Source organism: Cygnus atratus, chromosome 1, assembly GCF_013377495.2.
Source record: "Cygnus atratus isolate AKBS03 ecotype Queensland, Australia chromosome 1, CAtr_DNAZoo_HiC_assembly, whole genome shotgun sequence".
NCBI classification, from domain to species: domain Eukaryota; kingdom Metazoa; phylum Chordata; class Aves; order Anseriformes; family Anatidae; genus Cygnus; species Cygnus atratus.
Window position 1 is genome coordinate 710643 of NC_066362.1, and position 23660 is coordinate 734302.

General features: G+C 64.3%; 1 protein-coding gene across 6 annotated transcripts in view; it reads left to right on the forward strand.

Annotated features, from left to right (window-relative positions):
- The window catches only part of SBF1 (SET binding factor 1), a 74111-nt gene that overhangs the window by 18326 nt on the left and 32125 nt on the right, over positions 1-23660 (forward strand). For all 6 annotated transcript variants that reach the window (XM_035569297.1, XM_035569298.2, XM_035569300.2 and 3 more), the window contains exon 2: positions 17134-17219. In XM_035569297.1, the coding sequence (XP_035425190.1) occupies positions 17134-17219 (86 nt within the window). The remainder of the gene's footprint in view (positions 1-17133; positions 17220-23660) is intronic.

Consider the following 23660-nt stretch of genomic DNA (forward strand, 5'->3'; position numbering starts at 1 on the left):
ACGGGCTGTAGCTTCGTCTCAGCAGGGTGAGGCCGATAGCCGAGGTCCGAATGGAGCCCGCTGCCCGTGCCTGCGGCCGCTGCAGCGCGGTGAGTGAGGTGCTGCAGGAGCAGGGCAGGGGTGCCGACGGGAGGGACCTCAGAGATGTTCACTCTCCTGTCAGGGTCAGGCTTTCTTGCTGAAAGCGACCAGCCTCTGCCTCGGGGAAGGAGGCCGGGCTCCTGCTGCTCCCTCAGCTTCCCTGGCACGTGGGCACCGGCTCTGTCTGAGAGGGGAGAAGCACCAGGACCGAGCCCCACGGACTTCCCTTACCCTCAAAATCAGTGTCAAGTTGACAAATTGTCTCACGGCTCCGCTGGCTCTTTGGGAGGCCGTAGGTGTGGAGAAGGGAGGTGTTGCTCAGGCCGTGTGCAGCCCGTTCCAGCCTCTTCCTCTGGTTTCCAGGATCTGGTTCCCACTTTCGGGGATGATAAACCCAAGGGAGGACCCCAGGGTGGGCAGAGACAGGCGCTGGTGTCTTCTGCCTGCCTGGTGCCTCGGGCCTGCTGATTTCGGGGAGGAGGAGGATTTTGTTTCCTGCTCCTGAGTTAGACTGCGCAGCGTTCCCTTGCCTAATCAGATAGTGCCTCTCCTGCACCGAGGTGGCTGATGTGCTTTGCATCGTCTGGAGGTTTCTCCCCTGGGGCTGCTGTCAGTCAGTCTGTCTGTCTGTCTGTCTGCAGAGAGGACGCTGCTCCTGCAGGAGCCGTGCTGAGATCTGGGTGCGCTGGCCTGGCGCAGGCCGTGCCTTTGGTGTCCCAAGGCAGCGATCCCCCCCTGCACGGAGTGACTGCCGTGGCCAGGCTGGAGGTGAGAAGCGTTGCACGTGCTGCTGGTCTCCAGGAGGTGCCCAGAGGCGCCGGGCCTGCTCGTGAAGCGGCCGGAGCTGGGTGATGGCACCGGCTGCTCCCGCTCCTGGGCAGAGCTGCCTGCAGGACGCACTCGTCCCCGCCGCCCGGCGTGGTGCTGCCTGTCCTTCCCTCCGAGCTCCAGTGACCTCAGGAGACACCCCTGCCTCTTAAAGGCTTTCCAGCTAATCTCTTGTGCGGAGGATGAGGTGGTGTCGGTAAGGACGGAGGAGTTGGGGGTCCCAGGCTGAACCCCGCTGGTGCCGGGGGTGTCTGCGGGCACCGCACCGCCGCCGCTCACCTCCTGCTGGGCTCTGCCGGCCGGCACAGCCGGCAGCCCCAGGCCCCTCGCGGTGGGCTCGGGGCTCACAGGAGCCAGTCCGCTGGTTGCAGCGGGGTTACAGGTGGGAGCTGCCCACGGCTCCGTCCTGCCCGGGCATGGCAGCAGGTCTCCGGGGTGGAAGGGCCCAGCAGCTCTGCAGCGCTCCAGGAGCAGCACCGCACGGACAAGCAAGGGATGGGGCCAGTGCTTGGTCTCAGAGGCCGTAACGCTCTGCTCTGCAGGGCGGCAGCTGCTCTGTGCAGAGCAAGGACTCAGCACCGACGCTGCTGTAGCCTCTCGAAGCTGACCCCCGTGGCACGGTGCCTCGGGGTCCTCTGGTGGCAGCGGCCCCCTGCAGCTGCTGAGCCTGCGTGACCTGCGCACCTGCGGAGGGCTCCCCAGCATCGAGTCCCAGCTCGCTGGGGAGCTGCATGCGTGGAAGCCACAGGGGAATGCGTTGGTTCTCCCTCCTGGCGGGGGCTGAGGTTAACGGTGCTCTCAGTTCCCGTTAGCAACAGCCCCGTCCTCCTGTGGGCTTGGCTGCCCTGGCGTGTTCGGAGAGGTTCCTGCAGGAACCGTTCGGCTTCGGTTCCTGCTGCAGCCCCGCTCCGCCCAGCTTCTCCTTCTCTTTCTCCTTGGCGTGGGGCTTGTCCTGCCTGCCGGCAGGGCTGCAAGCCGGGGCGAGGCTGAGCCCCCACCGGGCTGCCCGGCCCCACCGCGCCGCCTCGCCTCCTGCCCGGCGAGACGGGTTTGTGCTGCACGCGGGGCCCGTGGCCGCGCAGTCAGGAGGCGATCACAGACGCGTAGCTCGGGGGTGTGCGGTGAAGCAGCCGCCCAAAGTGGTTTTGTTGTTCTCTGGCCCCGTGGACAGAGCGCATCGTGCCTTCTGTCGTGGCCGTCAGTTTTCGCAGCATCCCCGCATTTCCCCGCTGGCGCAGTTCTCAGCAAGGGGTGGAATGGGGCACGGTCGTCACTTCCCAGCGAGGGGGCAGGGGAAGAACCGGGTCAGCCTGAGACGAATTCCAGTTTCGGGAAGGTGGCAGTCCCTGGCTGCTTCCCTCCGGGCTGCCTGGCGAGTGTCCCCCTGCAGCTCCTCGCAGCCTGTGCCACAGGGCAGCGCTTCCCTCCCTCTCCATGACCCGGTCCCCCCGTTAGCACCGGCCCCGAGCGCTGGTTTTGCAGCGTTCCTGCTCTCTACCACTAAGTCCTGCGAGTTGAAACACAAACCCTGCAAGCAGCTGGACCTCGGGGCTGCTCTGCCCACGCTGCAGCAGGACTCTGCTTGCTGCCCGTGCGAGCGGCTGCTGCCGTGACCGCCGCGGGACGTCCCGACCACGTGAGCTGCGGGCGCACGGGAGGCGCTGCCGGGTGCGAGGCTGGGCCGTGCAGCGCGTCGCGGTGCTCGGTGGCTTCTCCTGCACCACCCGGCCGAGCTCTCGTTGTGGTGAGCTGAAAACCCCGCGTGGTGCCACGTGCGAGGCCGCTCAGGGCAGCTGGGGCAGGACGGTCTCTGGAGGAGCACTGGAGGAGCCTTCCGATGGCCGTTTGTGCGGCGCATGGCGGTGCTGCGGCACGGCCGGTGCCCTCCTCCGTGTGTCACAGAACGGCTCGGGTTGGAAGGGCCCTTAAAGATCATCCAGTTCCAACCCCCTGCCATGGGCAGGGACGCCTCCCACTAGATCAGGTTGCCCAGGGCCCCATCAGGCCAGAAGTCGGTGCGCGAACGGCCGTGCTGTGCGGAGGGGCTAGTGACACATCTCCGAACATTTCCTCTCAGTTCAGCACCTGATGCAAGCCGGTGCAGCACCGGCACTGGGGCAGCAGGCTGGCTGCTCCCTGTATCGCATCCTGGCAGTTCCTGCTGTTGTCACTCGCAGCCCTTGTTCTCTCCGAGCGTGGCGTTCCCTGTGCTGACAGCGGCTCCGATCCCTCGGTGCTGCCTCCTGCGCCGAGCACCTGGGAACAAAAGCTCCTCCTGCAGCTGCAGGAGACGTTGGTCCTGGCAAACGCTGTGGACGTGAATGATCTCGTGGTGGGGTCAGGGCAAACTGGGTTAGTGCTTAGATCATTCCTTCTTCCCTGGCATGCTGGAAGAGGGAGGGCTTTGGGGTATTCACGTGAGCCAGTGAACAACGGTCTTGTTCGGTTTGTCTTTTTCCCCCGTCTTTGCATTAGAGTTTACTGCCAAGCAAAAGGAGCAGCATTTTCCTCACAGGGGAGAGGTGCCGGCGTTTCCTTGTTCTGTTCAGAGAATGATGGAGTGGGTTGGGTTGAAGGGACCTCAAAGCCCACCTGGTTCCAACCCCTGCTGTGGGCACAACCCCTCCTCCAGCCCCAGCTGCCCCCAGCCCCCCCAGCCTGGCCTTGGGCCCCCCCAGGGATGGGGCACCCCCAGCTCCTTTCCATGCTCTCGCATCTGGTGTCAGTCCTTCACCGGACTGTCAGGGTTAGAAGAGGTTGTTCCCTTCAGGGTGAAAAGCCCCGTGCATTTTGTGTTTTTAATACGGTTTTACAGGTTACCAGTCTTCCATAGTTTGTAACAGACTCCGCACGGTACCAGAAGTGGGCTCCCATTCCCACATGGAAATGAGCCTGAAAGGAAGGCGCTGGCTGAAAGGAAGACGCCTGGCTGAAGGCGCTCCGATCCCGTAGGAGCAGGGGCTGAAACGCCGCTGGCTGGGGGACTGGCAGCAGTCAATGAACGGCTCTGGCAGGCGGCGGTGCTCGCCCGGCGGTGACGCAGCGGAGACGTGGCCAGCGGCCTCCGGGGGTGCAGAGCCTCCGCTGGGGCCTGGCTTCGGGCTTGCCTGGTGTTAGAGCAAAGCCCTCGCTGCCGAGCGGGGCTGCAGGAAAGGGCTCGGGGCCGTGCACTGCCTCGGCACCAGCGCCCTGCCGTTCTGCGTGGCGTAGCTCAGGAGAATGTTTGGGAATTGCCGGTGGAGTGGAACGAAGCAGGAAAGCAGATTTGTCTTCAAACACAAATAATGTCAGGAATTGGCCCGTGCAGCGGGAGGAACCTGCGCTTAGGTCAGAGTTCCAAGAGGTGAAACCCGGTGCCCCTATGCCCACGGGATGAGGCTCACGTCCCGCCCGGACGCCTGGCACCGGCTGAAGTTTCAGCAGCACCGAGCCCGGCCGTGGCACGCCGCGTCCTGCAGCTCCGGCTGCCCCGTGCAGGGCCGTGGCGTGCCCCGTGCTTACGCTGCGCGCGGTGTTTACATTGCTGGCGGTGCTGCCCGTCACCTGCGAGGGATTTTCCTTCCAGCCCCTTCCCGGCAGTGCCATTTACCTGGCGCACAGCGCTCGGCTGCGTCACCCGGGCTGGTGGCGTGCGCGGCCGGTGCGCGATGCCAGGGGAAGGAAACGAGGGCTGGGCGTTAGGAGGGCCTGCAGTGAAAGGCAGCGCGGACGGGCTGGTGCCGAGCGCTCCCCCGGTGCTCGGGCACAGCGCTCTGCCCTGCTGCGGCCGGGTGAGGCGCAGGGCGCAGCAGTCGTGCAGCCGAAGGCCGGGTGAGGCTGAATCATGGAATGGGTCAGGCCGGAAAACACCCGTGTGGTCATCCAGTGCAGCCTGTACCCTAGCAGTGACAGGTCCACCACTAAAACATGCCTCTGCGTTCTACAACTACCTGTTTCTTGAAGGCCTCCGGGAGCGGTGACTCGAAGCTGGGTGGTTGGCTTGCCCTCCCCGACAGGCTTTCGGGAGGCTCAGAGCCCAAATTCAGCTGCCGAGAGGGGTGCTGGAAGTGGGGCTCTGGGAGGAGCGAGGGCCTGGGAGCGGCGGGCCCTTCCCTCTGGGCAGCGGGCAGGGAGAGGTGGCGGAGCAGAGCCCAGCGCTTGTGGCACAGGGGCAGGGCTGGCTCTGTCCAAGTGTGGTGCCTGGAGCAGCTGTTGGCAGTGCTGTCGGTGAGCGAGCAAGGAGCTCCTGCTCTTGTTTCCCCCATAGCTGCTCTTCCTGCGGGTGCCTTGGCCCCATTCAGGGCACTGCCGGCAGCTCCCTCCTCTTGGGTGCCCAGCTGAAACATTTGCTTGCCCGGAGCGAATAAACCAGTCCCGTGCCCCTGCTGCGATGTGCCGCGGCGCTGAGCTTGAGAGGACGCACTGCTCCTGTCCAGAGCAATGCTGCTGGTGCTGGCTCCTCGCATGGCACAGCCCCGAGGCAGGGGAGGGGTCACAAACTGGGGTCCTCGGGGAGGGGAGGCACCAAGACGCCTCCACCCTGGGCTGGATGGGAAACCCGCGACGTCTGTGCTGTGCGAAAAGCACGGCGATGTGGACTGGGATGTGCCTGGCACTTGGTTCCAGGTGGGCCGGAGCACTTGGAGGTTCCTTTGCTGAAACCTCAGGTTTGCTGCCCGGCGTTGGGCTGCTCCTGCCACGGTGCCCTGGGGGCTGTGAGCCCGGGCTGAGCGCTCCCTGCGTCGGCACGCGCCAGGCCGGGAGCGCTGGATGTGTGCGCGTCGTGGTTCTGCGGTTCTCTGTATGCGGTTTATTTTTCAGTCGGCCCTTAGTGGAGCCAGCAGCTGGACCCGACGGTCCTCGCAGGCTCGGGGCGTTCTGTGCCCCCGTGTGCTACAGGACGTGCGCACGCAGTGCCCGTGCCGCTCCTGAGGCAAATGTGCCTCTGCGACTCGCCCCCCGGCCTCGGCAGGGCCGTGGGAGCGCTGGCAGGCAGCCGGCAGCTCTGGGGGGAGACTAAAAATACCTCGGGGGCAGAGGCCAGCAGGTGCCCGCGACCGTGCCCCAGCAGCGCCCGGCGCTCCGTGCCACGGGACGGCGCTCGGTGCCGCGGGGGGGCCGCCGGCGCAGCACGTGCTGTTTTTAGGCTCTGGGTAAGCGCCGGCGGTGCGGCCCTGTAATTATCGGGACAGGGTGCCATTGGAGCTGGCTCGTGGCTCCCCCGGGAAGCAAGTGGAATTTGGCGTTGGGTAAAAATAGAACAGGTTCCTCCCCAAAATGCTTTTAGTAGCTGTCCCGTTGCCCCCCCCACACCCTCCCCAAGTGGAGCCGTGCGTGGGCCGCGCTGTTTGCTCGGTGCCCGCTGCCTGCGGGTGCCGCTCCTCGGCGTGCGAGCCCCGGCCCTGCCCGCGCTGCCAGGAGGAGAGGACACAAACACCAGGTCCGGGAGCGCAGGCTGGGCCTGGGCCTGGCGAGTGCTGGCTGCCGACCTCTGGGCAGGAGCGTGGCGGCAGCCCCGGGTCCTGCAGTGAGTGCGAGGAGCGGCTCTCCGAGACCTGGAGGCCACGCGGGAGAGGCCTCGTGGCTGAAAGAGAGCATCCTGGCTGGGATCGGGGCCTGGCTCTATTCACTCGGGGTCCAGAGGACTCCTTCGTGCTGCCCTGTGCTACTCCTCTGTGACGAGCCTCTGCTGCTCGCACAGGAAGCCCAGCTCAGGCTTCCCCAGCAGCCTCGCTGCTCCACGTCGCGTCTCCTCCGGTGTGATCGCAGCGATCGCAGCAGCCCTGCGGCCTCTCCTGCTTTGTGCGGTGCCGTGGGCCTGCCCTCACGGGACACGGCCCCCCAGGAGGCATCCAGACACCAAGTCCATTTCTCAGGAAGAACTTCAGTTAACTGTGTTAGCACCTGGGGTTTTATAAAGCGTGCGTTGCTGCGAATGTGGAAGTACTGAATTGGGCTGTACAGACTCTAGTTATGAGGCAGCACGCCCATAAATACCCGCGTGCTCGGGAACCACGCATGAGTGCACCGTGTCAACCGAAAAAGCTTCTTCGCTTCGTATGGGGAAGGAGATGCTCACATATGGAGCCCGTTTCGCCCAAGTAACCGTGGGCTGTCCGCCCGTGTCACCTCCCGGCAGCAGCACTAACGCTCCCTATTGCCTGCTTTGACTCGGCTGCTGCAGCCTTGCAGCTTAACGGCCGCAGCTCCCACGGCCACGGCGCTCAGGGGCCGGGCACGCGCCTGCCGGCAGCAGATGCAGCAGATGCAGTGCCCGCAGCCGGCGCGGCCCCGCTGAGCTTATCGCGCTGCCGTGCCCGCGCTCCTGCAGCAGCCATCACGCGGCAGCCTCCGGCAGTCAGGAGGAAGTGGGGTGAGAAGAGGTGGTGAAGGTAACGCTGGCACGCAGCGTCGCTTCCTCCTCCTGAGCGCACGCTGCTCCGCGCTGGGCAGGGCGAGCAGGAACCCAAGGTGCCGGCGGGCGTCATGAGCTCAGCGCCTGAGCAGCCGCCCCGGCCCCGCTCCCGCTGCCTGGCGGAGCCACGAGCTGCGGGTCAGGTCCTGCAGGCCCTGGGGGCTGTGGGGAGCTCAGCTCTGCCCTCGAGTGCATTCATTGCACAGTATTCGGTTCGGAGTGCGGGTGAATCACGGGATTCGTATCCCCAAACACCAGCTGTTCCGCGCTGAAAATGCCTATTATGGTCAGCAACTGGAGAGGATAAACTTCTCCCCTTCGGAGTGCCCGCCTCTGCTGCTCTCTGCCCCTGGCCGAAGCTGGAGTTTCCTCTCAGCACTTGTGCCTTGCTGTGCTCGCCCATGCTGCTTGAAGCCTTGCTCAGTGTTTGACCTCGCGGGGCGAAGGTTTGTGGGAACCGAAGCGGCACGGCTCACCTGGCGCGGGGAGGCCCAGGAACGCCTCGGTGCCGAGGCAGCGATGCCTTCTGAAACTGTCCCGCTGCCCTCCGCCGTCACCCCAGCCCATCAGCGGTGTCCGGCACCTGCTGCCCCGGGCTGGGCGAGCGCTGGCGCGCTCAGCGTTGGGCCTGCCTGCAGCACGGCCAGCAGGCAGCATGGCCAGCAGGCAGCACGGCCAGCGGGCAGCACGGCCAGCGGGCAGCACGGCCAGCGGGCAGCACAGCCAGCAGGCAGCACGGCCAGCAGGCAGCAGGCAGCACGGCCAGCGGGCAGCACGGCCAGCAGGCAGCATGGCCAGCAGGCAGCACGGCCAGCGGGCAGCAGGCAGCACGGCCAGCAGGCAGCACGGCCAGCGGGCAGCAGGCAGCACGGCCAGCAGGCGGCACGGCCAGCGGGCAGCAGGCAGCACGGCCAGCAGGCAGCACGGCCAGCAGGCAGCACGGCCAGCGGGCGGCACGGCCAGCGGGCAGCAGGCAGCACGGCCAGCGGGCAGCACGGGCAGCGGGCGGCACGGCCAGCGGGCAGCAGGCAGCACGGCCAGCAGGCAGCACGGCCAGCGGGCAGCAGGCAGCACGGCCAGCAGGCAGCCGGGCAGCAGCTGCGGCTCTCGGACAGCGGCTGAGGGCAGGCGGGCGCGCTCCCCAGGACTGAAACCAGCCGCTGCAGGTGGCAGCCCCGAGCCAGGTCGCTCCTTTCTGCAATGAGCCGCGCAGCGAGCGCTCAGCGGGCTGCACGAGCACCACGGTGGCACACACCTGCCCTTGGAGGAGGACGAAACCTTCCCGGTGTGTCCTGGTGCAGCGCGTGTCACCGCGAGGCTGCCGGCGGTGTCCCTGCCTGCGCTCGCTGCGCGGCGGCGCTGTGCCGGGCGTGTTGTGCCTCTCAGCCCTGCTGTCCTGGGCCGGGGACGCTCCATGAGGCAGCGCTCCTTGAGGCCACCTTGAAATGTGTGGGGACGGCTGTGGGACATTGAGAACCCTCGTTCTTCTGTTTGTTTGGACTGACAGACCTGACGACAGATAATGCCACATCATCGTTCGGAGCGCTCTGCCTGCGTTAGGGACTGCTCTCTCCACCTCGGTAAAGCCCTGGTAATTGGAGAGTGTCGGAGCCGGGCAGCGTGTCCCTGCCTGCTGGGGGGGCCTCGCACACCTCCGCCCTCGGCTGGGCTCTGACACTGCGGCCGCTGGGGCTGGGGAGCCCCGGGTGCAGGCGTGGGCAGGGCTGGGCTACAAACAGGGCTCTCCAGCAGCTTTTCACTGAAGCGGTGGCTTTCGGGTTGTGGTTTGTAGAAAGCTGGGAGTTGAGCTGCCATCCTGACCATCTGGCAAAGCGTAAGCCGGGCAAACCTGTGTTCAGGGGGCTCGGATTCCCTGTGAGGAGCTCTCGCCAGGAAGCGGTTTAGGAGTGTGCAAGCCGCAAAGCTTGGGCAGCCCGCACCGTGTCACCCGGAGCGGCGTCCCCCCGACACGCTGGCCTCGGCCGTTGTGCAGCGTTTCGGGAGCGGGGACGGGGGTGTGCCCGGTCACCCCGCGCGGTGCGAGGCTGTCACCCCCTCCCGCTCGGGGAGGAACCCCGGGGGACACCACACGTCTCATCCCGTTGTGCGGGCGGCCCCGCTGCCAGGCTGCAGCCCCTGGCGCTGCGGTGTCTGCGTGCGCTGAGCCAGCCCTCGGGCCGCGGAGGCTCGGCACAGCCTTTGTGGGGGGCTCTTCCGAAGGGCGCTGCGGGTCTCCGGGGGCGCTGGGGGCACCTGGGGCTCGCCCCTCAGCAGGCCGAGGGCATTGAGGTGCTGCGGGTGCGCAGCGGGGGCTTGCATGGGTCGGGGGCTGTGCGGTTTCCAAGGGGCTTTGGCTGGCTGCTGAGCCCGAGGTTTTTGTGCGGGACTTCCTCTTAGGTCCGCGCAGGGGCATTTCCAGAAATGGCTAAGGGTGAGCAAGTGGCAGGCAGCTGTAAAACGCTTATCTCTCTGGCTGCCAGTAACCCTCCGGGCCCTGAACAGCACTTCTCTGGGACAAGCTCTTGGAAACAGGCGGATATTTTTTTTTAATTGCTTCCTCTTATGCCTTAATGTTTCTAAAGATAAATACGACTCTCCTCTTGGCGTGTGCTCAAGGAACAGTAAAGCTTTACAAAAGAGGAAAGCTTCATATCAGCATGTGCCGTGCCTCGGCTCTCAACCTGCGGCTCGTTCCTGAGGCGGCCGTAAATCGTTTTCTCCCACTCCCTGCCCGGGACGATGGACGTCCCGCTGCCCCAGGGGTCCTGAGCCACCCTCCGTGACAGGTCCCGAGCGAGGGATCTCTCCGAACCCACTCAGCTGCTTCCTCCTGGGTGCGGGTCAGGGCTGTCATCGTGGAAATGTCTTGCTTGGGCACAAGCAGCGGCTTTGGAGACCTCGGGAGATGTCTTGTTCGGAGATCTGCGCGGGCATTGCCAGAGGGGGTGGGAGAGCGGCCAGTGGCACCCGCGGGTGGGCAGGGGGCTCGTCCCGTGGGCATGCGGGGGACTTGTCCTGCAGGTGGGCAGGGGACTCGTCCCGCGGTCTCGCAGAGTTCCCCACGCAGCACCCAAACCCCGAGCGCTGGCTCCGACGGGTCCTGGCCCCGGTGGCTCCGGCGTGCAGCAGGTCCGGCGGTGGCCGTGCGCAGGATGGTGTCCGGAAGGAGATGGGATGTCTCGCTGACGCTTCTGGGCCCTAATTGGAGAGTGGGTAAGAACGGGTTTGAGTACGGTAATGACAGCCTGGGGACGAGAGCTGGGGCCCGGGGAAGGAACGGTGTGAAAATAGAATTACAGAGAGGTCTGCGAGGGAGAACAACGCTGTCCAGTTCTTCGGAGGCTTTAATTTTAGCTCTTCTATAAAAGTCTCATTACTAAGCAGCTCCCCAGCTTGGCATGCTCGGCCAGGCCTCCCAGGGCTCACTGCTGTGCCGTGCTCTGGAGGAACACTGGCGGGTCCGGCCGGGGGCCGTGTCATCCCGCGGACACGGTGCCGGGGACGTTTTTCTGGGAGCAAAGTGACCCAAGAGTCGAGTATTTCGTCTGCAGCTGGGAGAAGTTCCGCAATTGCAGGAAGCTTTCCCAGCAACAAGTCGCTCCTATTTTCATTGGGCCTGCACGTAGGCAGCGCGTTTCTCCATCCAGCGGTTCGGTCCCATCCTGAACTGTTTGTCCTTCTGATCGTTATCACCTCGTGTTTACGAAGAGCCAAGCATGTCTTCAAACATCACTAAGGCGATCTTTAAACAGAGACCTCATTTGTTTTTTTCCTTTTATTTCTGATATACCCAGCGCAGAAGTTGGCATGCTGAGCGCGACTTTGGTTCTTTACAGAGTGTTTTGCCTTAAATGCTGTCAAAAGTGGAATGAAAGCCCGCAGCCTCTGTGTCGGCCTGCTCTTGTCCTGCAGGTTTGCTGTCAGGCTGCTTCTCCCGTTGGTGTCGATTCAAATCTGCCTCGAGTTTGCGGCTCCTTCCAGGGGTGGTTGACTCAGCTGGCACGCAGGCATCTGGTTTTCTTGCTGTCTGGGAAAGGACCGAGCTTTGTCTTTTCCCAAGTTTCTTGCCCTGTGAAACTGCACTAAAACATGAAGCGAAGAAAAAAGAGTGGATTATTTATTGGTCTGGCTTGCCGGCCCCTCTGCAGACAAATGAGGCGGCAGCGTCTGCGGCAGCGGGTCGGGGCTCTGGGAGGAGCAGGAGGGGACAGCACGAGCCCAGCGAACGCCACCACCGCCGGCTGGCTGCCCGGCGAGCCGTGCCCTCAGTGCTGGCGTCGTGCTCCTGCCGGGCCGTGGTGGCTTTGGGGCACGGGTGGGCTTTCCCCCGGAGGAGCTGGGACCGTGCAGGGGCAGGGAGGAGCAGGCCAGCTCCAGCCTCAGCACCGCACACAGCCCTTTTGTATTCCCCCATAGAAAAGCCATTCTTCGTGCTCATTTCATAAATATGTAACGCAGGAACAGTGCGGTTATTGTCTCCGAGCAGACACTCGCCGTGTTGTTCGGGGCTGCCGTGCCCTCCGGTGCGGTGGGTTTGGCCGGGCTGGGGCCTGCGCTCCCCACCCTGGTCCCGGGGCAGCCGTGGCCACCGGTGGCGGGACTGGGTGCTGCTGGGGCCGGACCCACGGAGCTGGCCTGGGGCTGTCCGACGTGCTGGGGCAGCCCCCGGGGACCGGGAGGGGCGATGCTCCCGCTGCTCCCTGGGGCCACCGCTGCGGCACAGCGCCGCAAGGCAGCCGGGACCCGGTCGGGTTTAAGTAACGCTGCCCTACTCACGGCGCGGCGCCTTTCTTCACAGGCACTGTACCTGTTGTCTTGCCCTGGGTTTGTACAGATGGCTTCTGGCTCACATCAGCCTTCAGACCCCTCCTCTCCCTTAGGGCGCACGGAGCACGCAGCCCCGACCCGAGCGCCGGGGGGAGCGGCAGTGCTGCTGGTGCCCGGAGCGCCCCGGTCTCCGTTCCGCAGGGGTGCGCCCGGTGCTCCTCGCAGCCGGCTCCTGCAGGTTGGATAAAGTCTCGTGCCGTTGGGAACGTGGTGCTGCACATCGCCGCAGGTCTCTCGGGGTCCCCCACCCTGCCCCCAGCACAGAGCAGCCTGCCGTCCCGCTGGGTCCCGGGGGCGCAGGGACACCCTGCCTCCGGGCACCGGGCGGTGGAGCCGTGGCTGCTCTCAGGTCCCGTGCGCCGGGCCTGAAATTCGCCTCGTGCTGTCCGCGGTCTTGCTGCCACCGGTCCCTTGGCTGCCTCTCGGGGCTCACCTTGGTGTCCAGGCACCGGCTGTGAAGTTGCGAGGCACTGAGGGAGAAGCAGGGCTGTGGCCAGAATTTGAAGTACGGAAGCTAAATCTTGGGGCTCTCTGTCGCAGCCTGAGCGAATTTCAGGTGTGCTGCAGGTGGAGGACGGCTTGCGGGACCGAGTTCCGAACCCCTGACTTCCCCCTGATTCCCTGCACAGTTTTGTGAAGCCCCAAGGCTTCTCCCTGCTCTCCCGGAGGAGGAGTTGATGTCCGTGGGCCGTGGTGTCCCTGCCTCTTGACTGCCTTGTGTGCTGACCCCCGTTAGCTGTGGCGCTTCGTCTCCTGTGCTCAGCGCGATGAATCCCCTCGTCTTGGAGGAAACTCTGGGGCCAAGGGGATGGACACAGGAGCCTCGATGTGGAGTTTGTACGAGGGAAGACCTCAAAGGAGCTTCCTCCTGAGACTGAAAGGAAGAAATGAGAAGGCCGAGGGGGTTTGGCCAGAGCCTGTCTCCAAAGCTTCTCTTCTGGGGTGAGGCCTGACGGGCAAGGCAGGGGAAATGAGAGCCAGCGATGACGGCCGGTAACGATTGTGTCTGAAAGCGAAACAGCAGGTGTGGTGCTGGGGTGAAAAAGAAGGCTGCTTCCTGGTGGGGGAGCTGGGGAGGAGAGCCGTGCAGCTCCCAGGGCTCTGTGGGAGCAGTCGGGCTGTGGGCATGCATCCGTCCCTGTTGTGCCCCCTCCGGCCCGCGCAGGGCCCTGCAGCGACACCCCCCATGGCAGTCGTGGCTGCAGCTTGTCCCCTGCCCTCCCGCTGGGCTTTCCTCCCCTTCTCCTTCTGTTTAAGCTGTTGCTTGCCTAAAAAGTGCATTTCCTCATACGGAGGGAGAGAAGCGGAGGTGCGGAGAAGGGGCATGCTTGTCGTAGTGTCTTGAAGAGCTGGAGTGGCTTTTCTCATGTGGCTTGGTGCAGCTCTGTGGGCTTGGGTGTCGGCAGAGAGCTCCCACAGCGCAGCTGCAGGTCCCGAGCAGTCGAGGCAGGCACCGTGCCTGCGGTGCTCCGGCCGAGGGCGAGCCGTGCCGGCCGCTCTGACGTGCAGCCCTGCAGCCGAGCGTGCCGCAGGGAGCTGCTGGTGCCTGTCCAACCTTGTGCGGGTCGCAGCCTTGGGCTGCTGTCCCGTGCTCCAGATCTTTTGTGCTTGCCCAGCAAACAGGAATCGGGGAGCTTCCTGCTGCCGCTTTCTCGCTGCGGGCTCCTGCAGCCCGGTGCCGGAGCGCTCTTGGCCCGGGCTCAGCTCGGGCTGTGCTGCTCCCTGCAGCCCTGCAAGCTGCTGGGCTTCGCCTGCTCCTCGCTTCCTTCCCGGCCCGATCTCATCGCGGCAGCTGAACGCGGTGTTCTGTTTTCTTTAGTGCCACTCATCCTGGACAGTCAGGTGCTTGTTTGTGTTCACTGGTCTGCACATTTGCGTGAGAACCTCCTGCGCAGCACTTCCCTGAAGAGTGCCTGCTTTCCCCAGGCCCTGTGCCATGCCATTTCTCACCGGCCGGTGCGTGGCAGCGGTGCCAAGAGCCACCGCCTGGCATTGCAGGTAGAGCTGAGCGTTGCAGAGAGGTGCTGGCACGTTAGTCACACCGGGGCAGTAGTTGATGCAATAGCTCCTGCTTCTTGCGGGGTAGTTGCCCAACGCTGTTTCATCCAGCTCGTGGCCTGGCGAGGGTTATCTGGGTCGCTGCTTCCTCCAGGAGCACCACGAGCAGCCTGCCGGGCAGCCCCGGTGCCGGACTCCATCGCACAGAGCGGGCAGGCAGGTTTGGGCCCGGTGCGGCGCTGTGCACAGCTCTGAGCGAGGAGCGCTCGTGGCAGAAGCCCCAGGTCCCCGTGCAGGTTGTTGCCGGGTTTGCGCCTTGTGGCTTAGTGCTGCGCTGCAGGAAACCACTGCAGGAGCTGCGCTCAGTGCTCTTGTGGCATGGGGTACCTTGTGATGCTTTAAAGCAGCTTTAAACCAATTTCAGCTGTGAGATGCCGGGGTGTAATTTGAAGCCTCTAACGACCTTGGGAGCGAAGACTGAGTTCTGGGCTCCCCGTACCAGGGGTGAGCTGCTGCAGTGCCCCAAACACCCCAGCATGAGGCGGCCTCCCCATGGAGGCAGGGGCTGGCGGAGGCCTGAAGCGCGCCGTGCTCACGCGCTGAGGATTTGCGAGCTCCACGTTCCCCCGTGCTGTACAACACCGGCTGGTGGCAGTTCGGTGCCGTGGGGGTCGTGCCCGAGCCCGCAGGAGGGCCGAGCTGCGGAGGCTGAGCGCAGGCTGCGCAGCGCTGCCGTGGGACACTGGCAGGGCCCAGGGCTGCAGGCACGGCCCTTGGAGGAGCTGAGCCAGCCGCGGTCCCCTGCCGCATGGAAGCGCTTCCTTGACTCCCCTCGCTCCGCCGTCACAGCGAGGGACAGGTCCCAGCACGGCCGGAGACACTGCTGCGAGCTTCCTGCGGGCAGTGCCAGCCCCGAGCGGTGCGCAGGGGCTGGGGGCAGCCGCCAGGCTGAGGGGGACGGGGCTGCGGGGCCCTGGGGCCGCTCTGGGAGCAGGGCACAGGGCCCCGTGAGCGCAGCCCTGGTCCGGCCGTTCCGCCGGGCACTGGGGCTGAGCTGCTCTCGTCCCAGCGCTCCAGCAGTGTCAGGAGCAAGGGAAGCGGTGGGGAGCTTCTCGCTCGGCCGTGGCCCTGGCTGGGCTGGGAGCTGCCTGCCCCAGGAGAGTGTCCCCAGTGTCCCCAGCGTGCCAGCGTGCCTGCCCGGGACTTGAGGTCACTGGGTTGTGGTGCGTCAGCTGAGTGTTTAACTTTTTGCTTATTTAGAGTTTCCTGTATTGTGATAAGATCTCATAAACTTCCAAATATAGCCTGACATGAATCCTGAGCGTCGCAGGCTGCCCCAGGAGCAGCGGCCAGGTGTCACCTTCAGTCCCGTTGCCTTTTCTGCGCGGAGGAGCCGGCAGGAAGGAAGGAGCGGAGCGCGGCAGCTGCGCCAGCGCCCGTTCACACGCACACGTGCCTTCCCGGGCCGGGGAGCAGAAGAATCGGCGGGCCGGGCCGGCTCCGCGCCGCAGGAAGGGCCGCGCCGATTGAACAGCCCGATAGGCAGATGTGCGCTGGGAGCCGGGAGGCAGGGAGGCAGGATCAGGCCGCCCGAGGAGTAACCGAGGGAAGCGCCGGACTGCTCGGCGCCGCCGGCCGGTCACAGTGCGCGGGCCAGGCCGGTTGGTGGTGCTGGCAGCCGGAGCTGGGGCGCATGTGGGGCGCACGCTGCTAAATAACGTGCTCGAGAAGCCCCGGAGCTGAGTGCCCTCTTGCTCCAACATCTGCCGGAGCGATCCCTCCATTCGTGCCGTCCGTGCAGCCCAGCAGTGCTGGAGCAGGCAGCCCTCGCTCACGGCGCTTGGTGCCCTGCGCAGCCACTGCCGCTGCCACCGCTGTGCCAGCCCTGCCCGAGGGGAGCTGGGGTCCGGGCACGGTGCGAGGGGGATTCGGGCAACGTGACGCTTGGCACTGTTTTCTTCATAACTTGGCGCTGACCTTTCCGTTTCGGTCCTCGGGCTATAAGTGGCATCTCTTCTGATGCCGTCTTCTGCTAAATTCAGCTGTGGCTGGCCGGTGGTGAGTGGGGTGGTGGAGACAGGTCTGGGTGCCGAAAATATCCCGCCGGCGGCGCGCACCTCCCGGCGCGGCTCCTCCCGTGACGTGGCCCCGCGGCCATGGGACGTCCCTGCCAGGACGGAGAGGAGGCGTCCGCCGGGACCCCCAGCAGGTCTGCGGGCTGGGGCCGCCCCTCCGCAGGGGTTACCTGGCTGCGCCCAGCGGGAGCACTGCGCCCCGGGTCCCTCACTGCAGCTCCATGCGCTGGAGCAGGGTTTTACTGTACATAGCTGAGGGGACGTGGCCGGTGCCAGGCCACTGTGCTGGCCTCGCAGACTCAGCTCCACAAACGCAGCAGGAGTTACGGGAGCCTCAGCGGGGTTTTGCCTCTGCTTCAGGCTCTCCGGGTGCCTCCTGGAGCGCTGGCCTCATCCCTGCTGTGCCTGGCTCCATGCTCGGGCAGGGGCAAGCGGGGGATGCTCGTTTTGCTGGGTTCAGCCGGGGGAAGGCGTGGGTGGCCTTCAGCAGCGGTGTGGGCTTCAGGTGATGTAAAGCCGCGGGGCAGCTGCGGGCCCCAGGGGAACCTGAAAATGAAACTGAGCAGCTGGGTTCCATTGTTCGGGGAAAATGTCAAGTGCCAAGTTGGAGATAACGAGCAGTGGCAACAAGGAAGGAAACTAATGTTAAACTTGGCCAGAGATCTGCCGCACTTCTGCTTTGCCAGGTTGTGCATCCCCAGAGAGCTGCTCTCGCTCTGGGGGCTGTTTGCTCGTGGCTCAGGGGAGCCCATCCCTGTGCCGGGGCGCCTGCTGCCGCGTCGCCGTGCCTGTGGAAGGGGCTGGGGTCACTGCTGCGCTGCCCGTGTCCGTGGGGGTGTCGTGCTGCTGGAGCTCTGCCCGGCGTCACCGGGAGGCCGAAGCGTTGGCCGCACGGCTGCCTGCCCTCTAATCCTCCTCTTGTTCCTGCAGGCAGCGGGGATGGACAGGGACAGATACTGCAGCGCTTCCCCGAGAAGGACTGGGAGGACAACCCCTTTCCTCAAGGCATCGAGCTGGTGAGTGTGCCGCCCTTCGGGGCTGGGGCCCGGGCAGGCTGTCCCGCTACGGCACCGCACGCGCCCCGACGCAGCCCTGGCAGCGGTGGGTTTCGGTGTACCCCCACTCCTCCCGGCTTCGCTTCCCGCAGGAGCCGTGCGGATAAACCTCCGTGTCGCCGGCCCCGTCGCCAGCAGCGGGGCTCGTCCGTCGGCAGAGCTCTCCCAGTGCTGCCCGGCCCGGGCCGGCGGGGGCTCGCCCTGCTGCGGGGCTGGGTGTGCTCTGCTTGCATCCGCTGGGCGAGGGGTGGGGGCCCTGGATCCCTTCCCCAGCCCTCCGGCCGCGCTCACCTGCTGCTGTGCAGCCCTTTGAGGTTGCGATTGCTGCTGGGTCATACCCAGAGCGACACACCCAGTCTAATTTGGCACTGCGTGGGTTCTTCACAAACCAGCTTTTAACTAATCAAGGATAATAGGATTGTTCTCCTCGGTTTCTAAATTTGAGCAGAAGTTCTTTTAAGATCCTTCCCTGCTGCATCGGTGCTGCCGCTCTGCGGGAAAGCAGCATGGGCTCTGCGGGCCCCCCTCACCGCGAGGCCGAGGCCCCCTCTCGGCCGCGTTCTTCCTCCTCGTGCAGCTCTTCCCCGCTGCTGGCTGAGTGCAACGGAGCACAAACTGTGAAGACAGATGAGGTTTTAGAAGTTCGTTTGCTGCCCTACGAGCGCTAGGATCTCTGAGCAGCCCTCGTGTTGGCCAGGGGAGCTGCGGACTCCCGAGGCAGAAGGGGACCCCATCAGGGTCACGCTGTCCCCAGGGCTTCGTGCCCTCGGGAGCACGTTCTCGTAGAGCAGACGCGGTGCAGGGGGCCGGGGTGGAGTGCTGGGCTCTGCCTTGCCTTACGTAGCCCACAGGCAGTGCTTTGGGTGGCCGGGAGGTGGTGGCCCAGCCCTTGCCCCGTTCCGTGGCCTGGACGAGTTCCCCGCGCTCTCTGCAGCACTCGATTCCTGGAGCTGTGGGGCTGCGGCCGTCTCTGCTCTGGGCACCAGCTGTGGGCGGCCCCGCTGGAGCCAGGGTAGGACCAGAAGGACCCAGAGGTCCCTGCCAGCCTCAGCCATTCTGTGACACTCGCACATCCCAACCAAGCTCGGTTCTTAGCCACCTCGACATTCCTTGGCCTTGTTCAGTTGGCTGCCACCTCCACCTCACCGCGTGTGCTGGTGCCGGAGGGCCTCGTGTCAGCTGTGGCCGTGCGTGGGGCTGCTCAGGACACCTCGTGTCGTGTGCCCCCCAGGGCTCTTGTCATGCCACCTGCAAACCTCTGGGCCCTGCTGGCACGTGCAGGGTGTGGAGGTTTTACTGGGGTGAGCTCCACCACGGCCGCTCTCTCACTCCCCCTCCTCAAAGGGAAAGGGGAAGAAAATATGATGCAAAGGGTTGAGATAAGGACAGGGAGGTCACTCAGCGATTGTCGTCATGGGCAAAACAGACTCAGAGTAGGGAGATAATAAAGTTTATTGCCTATTGCTCACAAGCTAGAGCAGTGAGAAACAAAAACAAATCAAAACCACCTTTCCCCATCCACTCTCTTCCACCTCCTCCCCCCAAGCAGCACAGGGGAGTGGGGCCTGCAGCGCTCTTCCTCTGCCGCTCCTTCACGGTCCCTCTCTGCCCCTGCTCCCCATGGGGTCCCTCCCTCGGGATGCCGTCCTTCCTGAACTGATCCTACATGATCCTACTGACCCACAGGCAGCAGCTCCTCAAGAACTGCTCCCACACGGCTCCGTACCACGGGGTCCATCCATCCCCCAGGAGCAAACTGCTCCAGCACGGGTCCCCCACGGGTGGGCGGCAGCTCCCCCCAGACCCCCTGCTCCTGCTGCGGGGGCTCCTGTCCACGGGCTGCAGCTCCGGCCCGGGGCCTGCTCCTGCGGGGGCTCTCCATGGGCCGCAGCCTCCTCCAGGCCACATCCACCTGCTCCAGCGGGGGCTCCTCCACGGGCTGCAGCGTGGAGATCTGCTCCATGTGGGACCCATGGGCTGCAGGGGGACAGCCTGCTCCACCAGGGGCCTCTCCACAGGCCGCAGGGAGGGGAACTGCTGCTGCGTGCCTGGAGCACCTCCTGCCCTCCTGCTGCACTGACCTTGGGAACTGCAGGGCTGGGTCTCACTCCTCACTCTCCCAGCTGCTGTGTAGCTGCATTTTTTTATTCCCTTTCTTAACTCTGCTCTCACAGAGGCACAAACAACATCACTTATTGGCTCAGCTCTGGCCAGCAGCAGGCCCCTTATCTAACACGGGTCAGCTTCTGGCCTCTTCTCACAGAAGCCACGCCTGTGGCCCCCAGCTACCCAAACCTTGCCATGTAAACCCCGTGCAGGAGGGAGAGCTGCCAGCGTGCTCCTGTTGTCTGCCAGGAGCAAGCAGCTCGTGGAGGGAAGGCCGGAGCTGGACACGTCTCCTGGTCCCTGTCCTCGTCTCGGGTGCTCTGCTCACGGTGCTCCTCTGTAGCTGCCACGTGGCGCTGTGTGCCCACCAGCCCTCGGGATCGGCGGTGGGGAACCTTCTTCCTATTTATTGCATGCTCTCCGTAATCCCAGCGCAGTTATGGACTTCGCTATTTACTTTGTCTGAGGCAAAAATATATATTATTTTTCTGGTTAGTGTTTCCTTGTTGTCTGCGGGGGACTTGGGACCTGTGCCAAGAGAGAGGAAAGCTGTGCTTTTTTCCCAAGGGCCAAACTGTCCAGCCAAAAAATCTGTGGAATTTAAACAATTGAAACCTCGTCCTGTTGGGGGCCATGGGGTGGCTCCGAGGCTTTCCACCAGTCGCCGGGAGGCCTCCTGGTAGAGCAGCACTTAGGGCTGAAAGGCAGCTTTGGGAAGCCAGGCAGCCCCCGCTGGTAGCGTTGTACCTCCCGGTGTCATCCCTTCTGCGTCCGACAGTCACTCCGAGGAGCACATTTTCGATGTCTTAGGGGGCAGGGATTGAGGAGTTGGTAGCTTCTGTCCCAGCTCGCTGACAGCATTTCCAAACAAAAATTTTTTTTTTTTTTTTTTTTTCCTGGTGGAAGCTCCTCCAGAGGCACAGGATGTGAGTGCTTCTCCTCCATGGCAGCCTCGCTCCTCTTGGGGGCGCAGGCCGAGGACAGCAGGACGGCCGTGTCCCTGGCTGTGGCCGGATGGCGCGGGGCTGCTGCCGGCGTGCCCGTGCCAGCAGGACCTCGCAGGGAGCCCGGCTCTGTGCTGGCACCACCGGCTGCTGCCGCGCGGCGCTCCCAGTCCCAGGGCCCCTGCAGGTACAGGATCACAGAGTCACAGAATCATCTAGGTTGGAAGAGACCTCCAAGGTCACCGAGTCCAACCTCTGACCTAACACTAACAAGTCCTGCACTAAACCACATCACTAAGCTCAACATCTAAATGTCTTTTAAAGACCTCCAGGGATGGGGACTCAACCACCTCCCTGGGCAGCCCATTCCAATGCCCAACAACCCTTTCGGTAAAGAAGTTTTTCCTAATATCCAACCTAAACCTCCCCTGGCGCAACTTTAGCCCATTCCCCCTCGTCCTGTCACCAGGCACATGGGAGAATAGACCAACCCCCACCTCTCTACAGCCTCCTTTAAGGTACCTATAGAGAGCGATGAGGTCTCCCCTGAGCCTCCTCTTCTCCAGGCTAAACAACCCCAGCTCCCTCAGCCGCTCCTCGTAAGACTTGTTCTCCAGACCCCTCACCAGCTTCGTTGCCCTTCTCTGGACTCTCTCGAGCACCCCCATGTCCTTCTTGTAGCGAGGGGCCCAAAACTGAACACAGCACTCGAGGTGTGGCCTCACCAGAGCCGAGTACAGGGGGACAATCACTTCCCTAGACCTGCTGGCCACACTGCTTCTTATACAAGCCCGGATGCTGTTGGCCTTTTGGCCACCTGAGCGGCGAGGTGCGCATTGTGGCGATGGCGTGGCTGCTGGAAGGAGAGGCCACAGGTCTGCCGTGGTGTGCTGCACATGCTAGCTCCGTCTGCTCTGGCGTGTGCTGGGACAACTCCTCTCCTTTGAAGCGCTGCCTGTAGCGTTTGTCTGTTGGTCCTGCAGCAGGATCGCACAGGCCTACTTAGGGCAGCGCAGCATTTCCCGTGCCCATCGCATTCTGCAGACTGTCATCGTGCCCAGCGGGCACATCCCGGCCTCCAGAAGCGTCTCATCTCTGCCGGCATGCAGCAGCTCCCGAGCCGGCGTCTGCCAGCATTTCCTCCTGGCACCTGTGCGCTGGAGAGCATCAGGGCTCCTGCTGCTCTCTGAGATAAAGCAGAGAGTCCTTTTGTTTTCTGACCGCAAGGTAATTGCCTGCGTGTTTGCAGCTTCAGTCTCCTCGTTTGGTTAACGGAGAGCACGGGGCTGTGCAGACGCTCCAGTGCCAGTCCTGGCCCTGGCAGGGGGCTCGGTGGGGCTGCGTTCTGGGGGCCTCAGACCCCTCAGCGCGCTCTGCTGCTTGCATGGAAACGTCCTCGGGCACTTTGCTTCCGTCATGTGATGAGAGCTGAGCCGAGCTCCTCTGCCACTTTGATCAGGACCTGTGGACGTCCCTCGGCACGGCGGCTGGCAGCCCGCTGCGGGTCGGCAGCGCTGGGAGCAAGCAGAGCCACCGGTGGCTGCGCTGGGCTCGGCGAGGAGCGAGGGGGCTGCTGGCCGCCTGCTGGGGCCGGGGGCTCCCCGTGCCTCCCCTCCTGGCGGGCGGCGGGGGCTCTGCCCTCCCCTGGCCTCACGGGGTGAATGTGAAGGATCCAGGGGTTGTCCTGGATCGTCATAGACAAGATGCTCCGAAATCGATCGTTACAGACCTGGGGAGGGCCTGCAACATCACTGGTGAAGGAGAAAAGGTGGTGAAGCAGTGCTGTGGAAAACAAGGCTTGCCAAGCAGACAGACAGACGCACGGTCGCGAGAGGATGTTGCTAAAGCTGCTTCTTGCTGCGCTAGGCAGTGTCTGTGCAGCCCAGGACACAGCTCTGTCTTCCTGTGAAACCTTTCTGCAGAAATGAAGGCTGTTGCTGCTCTCAGGCTGAGGAGCAGCCCGCCTCGGGTGCTGGCTCTGCAGAGCCGTAGGGGAAACGGGCACGGGGTCAGCATCCCCCCACTGCGGGTCCGAGTCTGGGCAAGGCAAGGGCCCTGGGCTCACCTCCTGCAGGGATCGTTCATTCTGCCTGGGGGCCCGTTGCTTTGTCCTGCTGTAACTGTGGGAGGTCCGTGTGGCCCAGCACCACGGTGCTGCCATTCGGGCACTGGTCCTGGGGCGCTGCTGTTCTTGCTGCCAGCTGATCTACACCCATCATCCATGGAGAAGCTGAATCGTTGTTTGTCCCTTCTGAAGGACCGAGCTCGACACAAGGCAGCGCCCATCAGACCTCTGTGTGCCTGATGCTTTGCGGGGACTTGTGCATGATAAATCCGCTGAGAAGCATCTTCTGCATCGGGCTGGAGCAACTCCGTGCACAGCCGCAGCATGAGCTGGGCTCTGGTGCTGTGCTTCGAAGCGGCCTGTGATGTTTTGAAGGAGCTGTCTTCTTGTTCCTCTGCCCCAGGACGGCTCAGTTCAGAGCCTTCCACGGTGGGATCAAGGTCTGGGCTCCGATGCTGAGCTTGCTGCTGGAGCAGAGCTGTAGGCCCACCTGAAGACCCACAGGCACGCCCATGTGGCACCGTCGTTGCCCTGCGCCCATGTAGCGGTGCCGTAGCTCCCAAAGGAATGGGTCCAGGCTGCCTCAGCACAGGAGGCAGCTTTACTGGGGCAGCGGAGCAGGGCCTGTGTCCGGCGGTGGTGGTGGTGTCCTCATGGCGTTCTCCTAGGGGAGCCATCCAGGGGAACCGGGTTGCTCATCCCGAGGCCTGAGAAATGGCACGCTTGACCCCTGGTGCCCAGGCTTGTATGCACACATCTCCACGTGAGGCTTAGCACCGCAGCCACGGAGTGCGTCCTGCTCCTTGCACCCGTGTGTGGTGACCACGAGTGCTGGGTGGGGCCGGCAGCCAGCTCCTTCGGGCTGCGAGCCGTTGTGTGCTTCAGCCTCATCTGTAACGTGCAGGGAGCGTTAGCGCTGAGCTGGGGCAGGGCGCCCGGCACGGAGCCCACCAGGAACTCACCAGGGAGAGCGGCGCTGTGCGCTTAGCTGGTCGCTGCGAGCCACCTCCTGCGTGCTGCCGGGGCCGGGCAGCAGGAAGGAGAGGCCCCAGGCACAGCTTTATGGGGACGTGGCAGGGCCCGGCGGGCAGCCAGCTGTGTCCTTCTGCCTCGCCGACTCCTGGGCAGCTGGAAATGGCAGAGCTGCGGCCGATTCCCGTCTTAGAGCCGTGGCCACCCCGCGCTGTGTAAGAGAGGACGGGTGGATGTGTGCCGTAGGGTGCTCGTATATGTGGAGCATGATACAGGGCATGGAGAACAGCGAGTGGTTGGCAAACTGCACTGGGC